This window comes from Pagrus pagrus (genome assembly GCF_965226575.1).
Source record: "Pagrus pagrus genome assembly, chromosome: 14".
NCBI lineage: Eukaryota > Metazoa > Chordata > Actinopteri > Spariformes > Sparidae > Pagrus > Pagrus pagrus.
In genome coordinates this window covers 11,883,917-11,896,138 of record NC_140198.1, presented here as the reverse complement: position 1 = coordinate 11,896,138, position 12,222 = coordinate 11,883,917, and the positions used below count along the sequence as shown (strand labels likewise).

The 12,222-nt window shown below is 41.9% G+C and overlaps 1 protein-coding gene across 3 annotated transcripts in view; it reads left to right on the top strand.

Moving 5' to 3' along the window:
* The first annotated feature begins 347 nt into the window (after positions 1 to 347).
* Positions 348 to 12,222, top strand: part of LOC311269775 (actin-binding LIM protein 3-like) — a 47,162-nt gene continuing 35,287 nt past the window's right edge. For 2 of the 3 annotated variants that reach the window (XM_084374177.1, XM_084374176.1), the window contains exons 1-2: positions 348 to 860; positions 4,800 to 4,967. In XM_084374177.1, the coding sequence (XP_084230303.1) occupies positions 842 to 860; positions 4,800 to 4,967 (187 nt within the window). In that variant the 5' untranslated portion in view covers positions 348 to 841. The remainder of the gene's footprint in view (positions 861 to 4,799; positions 4,968 to 12,222) is intronic. The other variant, XM_084374175.1, reaches the window with a different exon arrangement.

The window sequence follows — 12,222 nt, the reverse complement described above, 5'->3', positions numbered from 1 at the left end:
TGAAGGTTAAAAACATCAGTTTTAATCATGTTTATAAGTGAACCACACAGTATTCAATCAACTGCAACTTTCTAATAAACAATTTGCTAACAAGTCGTTTATAAATCATGTCACTGCTTGTTAACAGTGAAGTAACTGTTAAATAAAGTTTAATTAACTAGAAATTTGCCGGTTTTAATCATATATAATTGTTTATTTTAATGATATGGCAGATATTATACATAAACATCCAGGCTGGGCTGTTGTTCGGGGCTCAGACGCTGGTCGGCGCTCTTTCCCCGTGAGAGCAGCTCGTCCTGGCCGGTCTGACAGCTGTGAGTCTGTGAAAAGCTGCTCACAAACTCACCGGCCAGCATTTCAGCCCGCTTCGCTCCGGAGCGCACAGGCATGCGGGCCGGAGCGCACTGACTGCTCAGGGAGGGATGGACGCCTCTGCAGCCGGACCAGAGGACCAGAGGACCGCCGGGGTTTGTCGGGTGGGAGAGGCTGAAGAGGAGGGCGTGAGGAGGTGAAGGAGGAGGAAGGGGAGGAGGAGAAGGAGGATGGTACCAGTCAGTTTCGATTTAATTCCTCAGCCGGCTTCCTTTACGCAGGGTGGAGGGGTACAGTGGTCCGCCGCCTGGCTGGAAGTATATAATCCGCAGGGAGCAGGGAAAGCCCTGTCCAGGCTGAGACAGAGGGAGGGAGGGAGAGTTTAACTCGGACAGGGAGAGAGAGAGTTGACAGGAGTGCTCGGTCATATCTGGAGCTGCTGCTGGAGGCTGAGCTGACCTGACTCATACAGACCGAGGAGGACTGTGGACTACTGTTCATCCAAGCTGCTGGACTTCCACTTCACATCATGAGTGGCCCGACAAATGGTGAGCAATGTATGTAAGTGTGTGTGTGCTGCTGAGTTGAAGGTGCACATGTGTGTGGGTGTTCATACTGTGTGTGTGTGTGTGTGTGTGTGTGTGTGTGTGTGTGTGTGTGTGTGTGTGCTCCTGTCTAATCAATAACACAGTGTCCTGGGAGGGTTTAACTTGAAGTAGACGTAAACAGCCCCTCACTGAGGTTATTGATCACTCCCTCCCTTATTGACACTGTATTTCATCATGTCATTAGCCATCTGTGTGTCAGCGAAGGTTAGAGACAGAGGCTAATGTTGTGTATTGATTGCTGACAGCAGTCATCAGTATTTTTCATTACTGTGAGAGCGTGTGTATGTTAAACAGCGTGTTGGGATTGATATAGATTTCTGGTTACATCCAGGAATTCCTCCGCTGAAGAAATCCCCACAGTCACAGGAACCGGTTCATCAGTCGTCCTATTTTATTTAACGCATGTGTTAAACTGCTCCTCGAGAATTGTTTTTCAGAAATCAGTTTTTATTGGGATCAATAAAAGCCCGTGCGACCGCCGCTCAGATGTTCTGGAGAGAAGAAAGGAAGCCTGCTGTTCTTTGATAGCAGGCGGACAACAGAGCACATCTTTGGTCTGCACTGTGCCAGGCAGGCACATATTAAAATGTTGCAATGTCTAAACATAGACGCACATAGAGCAGGTTTTTATTAACATGAAACCACCAAGTCCCCAAATCTATCCCCCCCCCCAAAAAAAAGCAAAGTGGCTCTGCAGACATGACACAGCACTGTGCTTTCCACTGCAAGACATCAGGCAGCCGCTCAGCTTTATGCCTCACACCTTGGGGAGGTATTTAACCTTATGAAGGCTCAGGTGCAGCAACACTCTGATACAGTTATGACCATGTCAGCGTAGCAGAGGGGCCCAGGCTGAGAGACTGGATCCCCCAAAATCTCCCACAGAAAAGAAGAGGATTATCTATTGGCTGACTGGTTTGGTTTTCACTATGGGAGACCTTTACTGGTTTTTATCCATGAGGTCAAAGGTCAGAATGAATATGTGTTGATGTCCAACAGTCCAGACTTTGACTTGGTTTCATTTTGCCACAATGTTAGTCACAATGGCACAAAATAGCATTCAGTGAAGTGTGACGACTGATGACAGGATGCAGTCAACACAGTTGGTTACTCACAACTTGACTGAAGGAGTCACAGGATACATTTGAGGTGTCTCAAGGGGATTTACAGGTCAGTTTTTTTAGATGCTCTTCTAAATCTATATAGAAGTTTATACCTTAAAAAATGTATACCTTTATACCTTAAAGGTTTACACCTTAAAGGGGCTCCATGGAACAATTTGCAGCATTTTTTTCTGTATTTATAACCTGTTGTTTTGGCCATACTGTATGTGAGAGGATTGTAAAATGAGACCCTTTTTAATGCTGCTGTTAATGCTGACTTTATACACGATCTCCAGTGCCTCGTCTCAGCGTCTCTCTCTGCGCCGCGAACAGAGCGCGACAGTAACCAATGTTTTAAGTTTACAAATGGAGTCCGCTAACACAAATGAACAACACAGAAGTTCCACACAGCCCCTTTAAGGCCCTAAAAATGAAAGCATCTTTGGAGGAAAAATGTCTTTTTTTAAATTTGTGCAAAGGGGCAGCACACACACCAGCAGAGACATAGACATAGACACACAATACAAAGAAATACACGCAGGTAAATCTTTACAAGCAACATTTACCGTGATGTGTGTGTTCAATCAGAGGAAACACAAGAAGACAAACTAAACAAAACCAAACACATAGATAGTCAGTGTGTGTGTGTGTGTGTGTGTGTGTGTGTTTGCGTCTTTGGTTGAACAGAACAACGTGCAAAATGTGCGACATGTGACAAGGGCAGCAAGACGAAACAACTTTATTTTAATGGGTCACAAGCAAAAAGGTTTCACTTCATTCAAGCTCTCTCTCTTGCTCTCTCTCTCTCTCTCACACACACACACACACTCAGACACACACACACACACACACACACACACACAAACACGCACACACTCATTCGCAAACACACACAGGTGGCTCAGATCCTTCTATGTCTGTGGTTCCAGTCCTTGTGCTGCCATCTGGCTACAGAACCAATGCCAGCTTCTGTGGTGGTGGTGGTGGTGGTGATGGTGCACAAACACACACACACACACACACACACACACACACACACTGATGATACAGTTTGTTGGGAAACATTTTTGTCCCAGTTTTATCTTTTTTTTTCCTCCTGAAAACATTTATAGATCCACAACCCTCTCTGTCTCTCTCCCGCTGCCATCAGCTTAACCTGCTGGCATGTTGTGTGCATGTGTGTGTCTGTGTGCAGCAATTACATAATACTCTGGGATGCAGCAGCATTAACTGTAATGTAATTGAATGGAGTAGAGTACAGTAGAATTGTTGCTCAGATTGTTGTGTGCTGCCGATGACGGGAAATCAAATACAATATCGATCAAATCTGCTGCCAGTCGTTCACTCCACTGCCTTTTTTGTGTTGCTGTCCTACCATGATAAAGACAGAGCGGTGTGTGAGTGTGTGTGTGTCTGTTTGTTTGTGTGTGTGTGTGTGTTGCAGAGAGCGTAAAGAAAGGACTTGTTTCCCTAAGAGGGATTTGACCAGTTTCATAAGCGAGGATGAAAGAGGTTTAATCCCGAAACAGTCCCACTGTGCCCTTTTCTGTCTCTCATAGTGTGTTTGTGTTTCATTTTTTTTTTTCCGAGTCAAAATCCAAAGCTTTGTTGTCACATGCATAAGTCTCAGTGCACAGTACAGTTATTGGTGCACTGTGCTCTAGAGCTGCAACAATGAATCGATCAGAAGAAAGAATTATTCAATATTTTGATAATCCACTCATCGTTTGAGTCATTTTTCAAGCAAAAATGTCAAATATTTACCTCGTAAATGTAAGTATTTCTGCTCTTCTTTGTCATTTATGATAGTAAATGAAGAGTGTTTGGGTTCTGGACATTTGGTTGGACAGAAAAAAGCAATATTAAAAAAGTCACTTTGGGTTTTGGGAAACTGTGATGAACGTTTTTCACCATGTTTTTAACATTTTAAAATCTAGATGATTCGTCGATTAATCGTGAAAATAATCATTAGTTGCAGCTCTGTCGCCTTTAATTTCCATAAACAGAGAAAAAGTCAGAACTGGAGAATCAAAGCTGAATAGAGAAGTCATTAGTAAAGTGTAGACATCAAAAAGTATTCAAATGATTCACCATGTGCTACATTAATCCATATTTGTAGTAGGTATGTAAATACCTGTATATACGAAGCTGAAGTCCAACAGCAGTTTTGAAATGTCTCAGCCTGTCTGTCTGTCTGTCTGTCTGTCTGCCTGTCTGTCTCTTAAGCCTTCTCTTCTACTGAATGAGTGTAAGTCGTGCTGATCTTCCTGGCAGAGTAACAGACTTTCCAGGAGCCAGTCGCTTATCCTTCTTCGTCTCATCTAAACCCTCAGCTGAGTGTGTATACGACCATGTTGTGAGCGTGTGTCTGCCTCCAGGGTTTTCTTTTCAAACTGTGTATCTGTTTGTGTGTTTCTGGTTTATTGATCCACCAGGACTGAGAAGAATGTGAAAGATGAAGATGAAGAAAATATTTTTTGGAGTTGGTAAAGAATTATATTTAGTTGACCTGTGGATCAGATTTGTTTGAACTTTATATAAGACGAACCTGAGCAACGGCTTTCAAATTCATCGTACATTAAAGCTTTCGTATATCTGTCACACGTCCCTGGAAGAATGCAAGGGGAAAAAAATGAGTCAGATCTGTTTTTGTGACAGTCGTCCCACATTTTAATCAGACTTTGATCAAATGTTTGGATTCAGTTGAAAGGAAGACAAAAGGGAGGGCCTCAAGATGACAATAAGTGACATGTTTTTGATCCTCTCCTCTCCTCAGCAGTTCAGTACCAGTCGGGTCTGTATGGAGGCAACAACAACAGCAGCTCTCCTCTCTCCAGTCGTGGAAGCTCGCCCATCGTGTGTGAGCGCTGCGGGGAGGTTTGTCGCGGGGAGGTGGTGCGCGTCAAAAACACACATTTCCATGTTCACTGCTTCACCTGCCAAGGTAAAAAAACGCCGCCACACACCTACACACACACACATGCTTGCATACATTCAGTGCACATTAGCACCTCCTCGCACGCACACATATGCACATACACTCGCACCTGCTCCCACGCTCCACTTTATAGTCATTCATTTGTCAATTTTGGACTAATGCATGTGCTTCCATGTGTGGTTTCCACCCACGTCAATTTGAATAATTAAATATTAAATAATTACCAGTTCAAGAAGGAACCCCGCACAATTGAATCGGTGACAGCTTCTGTCTTCACTGATATGAACTGAACTATGACTCTATGAGGATTAAAGTCAATCACAAGCTGCATTATGTTAACCAGATCAGACAGATGTCTGGTATCAACAAAACCAATCAAGTGCAACAAAGATCAGAGAAAAGTTCTGTATATTTCAGGACTCTTGACTGTGACCATATAGTCAGATTTTGCAACCATTTTTGGAGACAGTACAGCCACATTGTATCCATGTAACTAGGATCACCTGCAAATATGTCCGCCATGATTTTGTTTTTTTAAATCATTGCAGTGTGAAACACCAGGAGCAATATTTCTGCTGGTAATGCTTTGTTGTATATTTGCTTTCTTACCTACAGTTAGCTGAGGAATACCTCTCTTATGTCTGTATACTAAATTAGATTAGCATAAAGAATGGAAGCGGGGGGAAACAGCTAGCGTAGCTCTGTTCAAAGTTAACATAATCTGTCTACCAGCACCTCAACATTTGCTAATGAACATCCTGAATGTCATTTTATAACTTCCTACACAAACCAAAATGTCATTTACCTATTTCTCCTTGCTTCCAGTCTTTACGTTAAGCCAAATCATCTGCTGGCTAGCATCTTATTTAAGGCACAGGAGAGTTTCTTACCTGCTTCCGGGCAACAAAACAGATGTTGAACAATTCTTTAAAGACTAGCAATTAAAATAAATGTATGTTTTGATGTATATTTACACATTATTTGTGATTTTCAGCTACTTTCTTGTGTTGAAATGATACAGATGTTAATCAAACTGGCAATAAAATCCACGATCAAATGTTCTAGATATTTATTAATATACAGGGTGACTAAAAGAAATGGAAACACATTGACATACAATAATATCTTGTTAGAAATTCATGTTTGTAATAACATACATAGAAAGAAGTTTAGCTGCTTGCAGAATACACATAATAACACAAATGATCATTTAAGCCATGCACCTAAATAACTCAAATAATAAAGCAGGATTTGTATTAGAGCCCGACCTTCAACACTGCGACTGTCAATATTCAATATAGAAATGGAAAGTGAAAATACAACAGGAAGCTGTAACACAACTCAGAATTGCTTATATCCATATATTTGTGTGTGTGTTGTTGTGTTTACGTGGGCACACACACACACACGAGTATTTGTGTGTCTTTGCATGTGTGAGCTCCACCAGTGAGCAGGTGGGACGCAACGCACAAATAGAGGTCTGGAGTCAGCAGCCAGCTTAGCAGTGCAGTCAGCAGGTTTTTTTCAGCTCGTAGTCAGACTCCAACCAGCTAACCTCCTTTCACAGGCCGGGACCCACACAGTCCCAGAGCGCGCTGCAAGACAACACTGTTTTCTCCGTTTGATCTGCCAGAAACATCCCCCGAATTCACTCAGCCGCGGAGCACCGAAGAGAACGCTGCAGATCTTATAAATAACCTGAGCTGAAGTAACAGCTTGGATTGTTTGTTCGGTTGAATAATTGATTGTCTGATCGACTGATTGTTTGCTCAGCCGAAGCACTTGTTCCCTCAGACAGCAGACGAGCTAGATTTATTGACGGAGGACTTCTCTCTTTGATATTAAAGTATTTATTATCGTGGACAATTGATCTTGCAGAGTAAGCTTAATGACTTTGAGCTAATGGAGCGTGGGCCGAGTAGACATCAGCTGATGAAGTGGACGAGAATCAGATTGGCAGCTTTCAGGAGACAAGCGACTGTAATTTTTTTCTCTCGTGCTCATTTTTTCCCGGTCTTTCCTCCCCCTCTCTGTCACTCTCGTGTCTCGCGTTTCTTTGTTTGTGGCTGTGAGTGTCAGAGAGTTACACTGTGTCTTTGTTTGGTGACAGTGTAATCTCCTGTTTATGTGGCTGCTTGGGATCGAAGAGAGAGGAGCGAGGAGAGAGGAGAAGATATCTGGGTTGAATGAGGAATAGAAACGGATGAGCAAAGTGAGATAGATGAGGCAGCAACCCTGTGTGCTTGTGTGTGACTCGAGATTGTCTTTTATTGGGCAGTGCTGTAAATAATTTAGGTGGTATGTTCTACTGTATGTCCTGGGTTTTTAGCTTTGGACAGTATAGAGTCATGTTTGATACATAAACCTTCTTCTCATGAGATCAGTAAAACATTTTATATGTATTCAAGATGGGCTGCACAATATGTCATTTCAGCATTGACACCACAATGTGCACATGCAATAATAATAAAGGGGTTGAGAGGAAGCGGCTAGTCTAAAAACACGGCTTACATAGTTTGTTGGAGGCAACGTCTCTGGCTTTGTCATGGCTTAAAAACTGACGTCCATAGAAAAGTCTGGTCTCACCTTGAAGTGGATAGTCTGAAAATCCACATTCGATGTGTTGTGATCCACAAATGTTGGACACAATTCGAGCAGAGATGAATAAATAGCTGTCTTTATCTGGTGGGAGCCAAGAGTTTTTATTTTCTGTGCAGACGACCTCCCCTAGTCAAGTCATTCCAGTCATCTGGTGAAAAGTAGTCCACGACTTTGGCAGCTCCAGACTGAAATTATATCTCAGCAACTATTGGATGGATGTCCTTGGTATTTTGGACAGACATTCATGGTTCTCAGAGGATGAATCCTCGGCTTTTCCTTGGCCTTTGGTTTGTAGTAAAATGTCTCCCCACCTTTGGATTATACATGAAATCCCTGAACTTTTCATCTGGTGTGATCATCACATAATAGAGAAGCTGTTCATAAAATAACCAGACAGAAATATCTGCTTCTTGTTGATCCAGACTTCTTGCATTTAAATATATAACTTGCGACATATTGAATTTCAAACTTTTGATTTTGCCACTTAAACTCTGTTGTCTGTCAGAGCAATGAGGGCAAATAGCCGAGTGTATGCAAATTAAGTTCTCAACAAGGCTGATGATCCCTCGTAAAAGAAAGAAAAATGCAACTCTGCAAATATCTTTCTACTCTCATAAAACCTCTCATAAAATATGGAACGCATTCATAAATTTGCCCTCGTTTTAAAGCAAATGATGCCAGTTTTTTGGAGTACCAGCTCAACGTCCTGCTGGGTATGCAAATGTGCAGTCATAACCCTTCACTTAGACCGACAAAGCTCATTCTCCACTAGTTCAAACGCTGTAGCCTAATCCATCCATATTGTGGCACATATTTGTACTTCCTCTGTTAGACTGTCCACTGGTTAGACTTCCCCTTTCCTCCCTTCTCCACCTCTTTGATCCGTCCACTCATCCTGATCACGCTCAAATGCAAAGGAGCTCCAGCGAGGAAATCCATCCCGTGTTGATGATGCGAATAAATGAAGGAAGAGTGACAGGACGGCAGCCGTGCGCTGGATGGACAGATCGATAGCCTCATTGATACCTCCCCTGGGTCCTCCCCCCTGTCTCTTCCTCCACATCCTCATCCCCTCACTTTGCTGTCTGCTTCCCTTTCTCCTCACTTGTGATGCTTTCTCTTTTCCTCGTCCCACTAATCTCTCCCTTGACTCCCCTCTTGCCTTTCTTCTCTTTTTCCCCACGTCTCGTCTTGGCCTCGCGTCTAAAATAATCCTCTCCTCTCCCGGAAAATTGAACCATGTATATCATCTGTGACCTTACAAAATGTCTTCTCTGTTGAACAAACTCAGTTATGACTGGAAAAAGGAAAAATACTGCGAAACACTATTTCACAAAACGGATGTATCATTCAAATCCCATTTTTCAGTCTGAGTCTCTCCTTAAAGGTGATGTACAACAGGCGCACACTAATTGATTTGGTCTGCAGGGTCTTTACCTTCCCGACAGAATATAAAACAGACTCATATGATTCTTCCTACGTAGTAAATCTCACTGCAAAGCCTGACCCACTTTGGCTGGAAACAAGTTTGTGTTTTCGGAGGTGCATTCAGTGCATTTTATCAGTATTAGTGTACTCGCAGCTGTACAGACAGTCACGGATGGCTCGCCTCTTTCTTCAGAAGAGACTTCAAGGACAAACTGTGAGGCATTAAAAGCTGTATCAGCTCAGCTATGCTGCACTCTTTTGTGTATGTCCTCACATGAGTGTTTGCACAGTGGGTCATTGTGCTGGTGTTTCTGTGCACGCTTATATATATATATATATCCAGCAGCTAAATCAGAAAGATGTGACAGTCAACATGTGTATCAGGCCTCCAGGAGTTCATCTTCATTTGTATCGCTTCCTTTCAAATCTGTTCCTCTCTTTGCCTCTTTCTTCCACTTTCACTCCCTCGACCCTTTCCTTGTGCCGCTGGCAGTAAACAAAGAAATCATTATCTGTTACTTTTCTGCCAGTGGTGTGTGTGTTTGTGTGTCCAGACCTCGAGCAATTCACACTTAATAGGCTACAAATCACTGTTAACAGATGTAGGAGAGCAGAATTTAAATACTTCAGCGCCTCTGACGAACTGCAGCTGAACCTGCCCCCCGATGAGCAGAAGGGAGGGGAAGTGAAGAGTGGAACTGATGGAGCGGAGAGTGATGGAGGAGATAGATACCGGGATAAGAGGGAGGGGAAAGAAAATGCACTGAGCGTGATTTTATTTATTGATTTGTATTTATTTTATTTATTCGTGACCTGAAATGTATGTTCTGTTTGCTTTCTCTACATGCCGGCTCCTGCTTCCCGGTTTTTCTAGGTCTGCAGTCGGAAGTTAGAAAAATGAGAAAGATAACCCTACAAAATAATGTAAAAGTTCTTCGGAACAGAAATATCTCTATATTAAAACTACTATTACATATTTCTTAGTGTTCGGTCCATGGCAAACCAGTTGCCACGGATACAAATTCAGAAAAAATAGTACCAGCAAAGATTTTTGAACTATTTTGCCCTTCAACCCCCTCCCCTGCAAATTTTTGGGGACGTTCAACCGTGAATTCTGTTTCTTTATCTTAGACCTCTGTGACACAGAGGAAACTGTTTTTGTTATCGAAAAAGGGAAGGGAGAGGGAAAGAGACAGACTTGAATACACAAGTGCAAGTGAACAAATGAAACGCAGGTGTAAACAGAAGAAAGGTGGGAAAAAAACAAAAACAGAAAGAGGAAAGTCACAGCACGACGCATGAGGATGAATTCTACAACAGAAAAACAGAAAAATCTAAACTGACAACTAAAATCATGACATTTCTTACAGTTCATGGTTATGAAATACTTTTTCTCTGGGTTATGCCCTCATGATACTCCAACATTATTTTGTTCCATCTATTTGCCTGTATTTAAAAGCTGGTTGTCACTTATGATGAGTTCAAATAAAGAGAAAGAAAACAACCAAAACTATAACTAAAAATATAAAAGCATAGAAAGATTGTTTGATACAAAAACAAATCAATTTAATAAGGTACAAGCAGAGGCAGTATAATGTTTTATCAATGATTCGAACACACTTAGTGGTACCAAAGTACCAAAGTATTATTATTATAAAGTATTATTCTTTGAAAGCCGACACAAAATCATAGAAAAAATTGAATTAAACATTGCCCAAACTGCCACAGCGTTGTATATTGGCAGCGAAGCCGAGAGCAGGAGAGGCTGCTCTGTATTTTGGATTTGACTGACGTGTTTGCTTGTTTGCATGACTTTTGTTGTCATTTGGCTTCCTGAATATACCCTCGCCAGCACCACAGTACTGTTGTTTCTTTGCTGTTTCTGAATTGTTTCTCAGCAGATTAATTCACGTCATCCATTTTGACTGCAGGATAAACACAGGTGGAACTAATAACATCGACGGTGTTTCAGGTGAAGCAATTATCGCAGTTCAAAGCAGCAATTAATAACGTTATTAGCTGCACAGTTGCAGCAGCTGTGGCCCCAGTCTGTGAACTGTATCCACACCTAACATCGTGTTTAAATCATAAATACAGTCAATTACAGAGAAATCACCTTATAGTGGCTTTAATCTGATCTTGTGTTTGGGGTCCCTCACAGCACCAGCAGTGAAAAAACTACTTAAAGGGTAACTCCACCAATTTTAGACATTAGAGTTACAGTTTTTGGGGAGTAAAACTGCATTTGTGGGAAAAAGTAGCATAAAGCCTTTTGTGGCTTACAGAATAAACTTCATGTTATCTGATAAACTGTCTCTACAAAGCATTTTATGTATTCGTAACATAAAAGCTTTTACACAAAGGCAACAAAGAAACTTTTAATGTTGTAGTTCGTCGACGTGGAGCCAATTTGAGAATCCTTTCTCTACGACTGAATAGATTATTTGAACAGCAGTCCGACTGAAACTAATATTGCTACTCTTAGTGAGACACAAATTGAAACAGCGTCCTCTTATAGATACCTTGGTTTCTGGCAGGAGGACAAACTGTGCTTCAAAGAACGCATTAATGAACTTACTAAGTTCCTAAAAGAAAAACTGCCACTTTTTATTTAACAGAAAAAAGATGTTTCAGTCAAAACTGCAGAAAGCAAAAGGTCCAGTGAGTCTTTTTAAACCGTTTGGACGATGGAGGTGTAATTTATATCTCACCTGAAATAAAGTGCAGTAGAAGTTTAAAGTGGCATGACATGGAAATGCTCAAGTAAAGAAATAGTACGTCAAAGTTGTAATAAAATAAAGTACAGCGCTGGAGTACATGTGCTTTGTTACATCAGACCACTGAACAGCACTGAGAACAAACCTTCGTGCTGGTGTCGTAGACTTCTTATTGAGCTACTGAGACAAATGAGCAGTTACTGTTCTTTAATTTCGTTATATTGTGTGATTGGGACCTGAATTATTTCCCTTTAGATTGTTCTTTCTGTCGGGCGAGAATAAGGTCACACAGGTCTCTACTCAGACTTGTCCCTTGGATTCCCGGGCTCACTGTGGCTGCCAGTTACAGACAGCTGGAGCACGGCTGCACAGTGAGACAGAGCGGAGGCTGCATGACTCTCCAGATGGTTGTAGATGGTCATAAAAATGCTGTTTCTCGCTCTCCGCCGTTGGATCATCCGGCCAGCAGAAACAATCTCCAGCGGTGTTTGAATTCACTTAAATCTCTCTCTGTC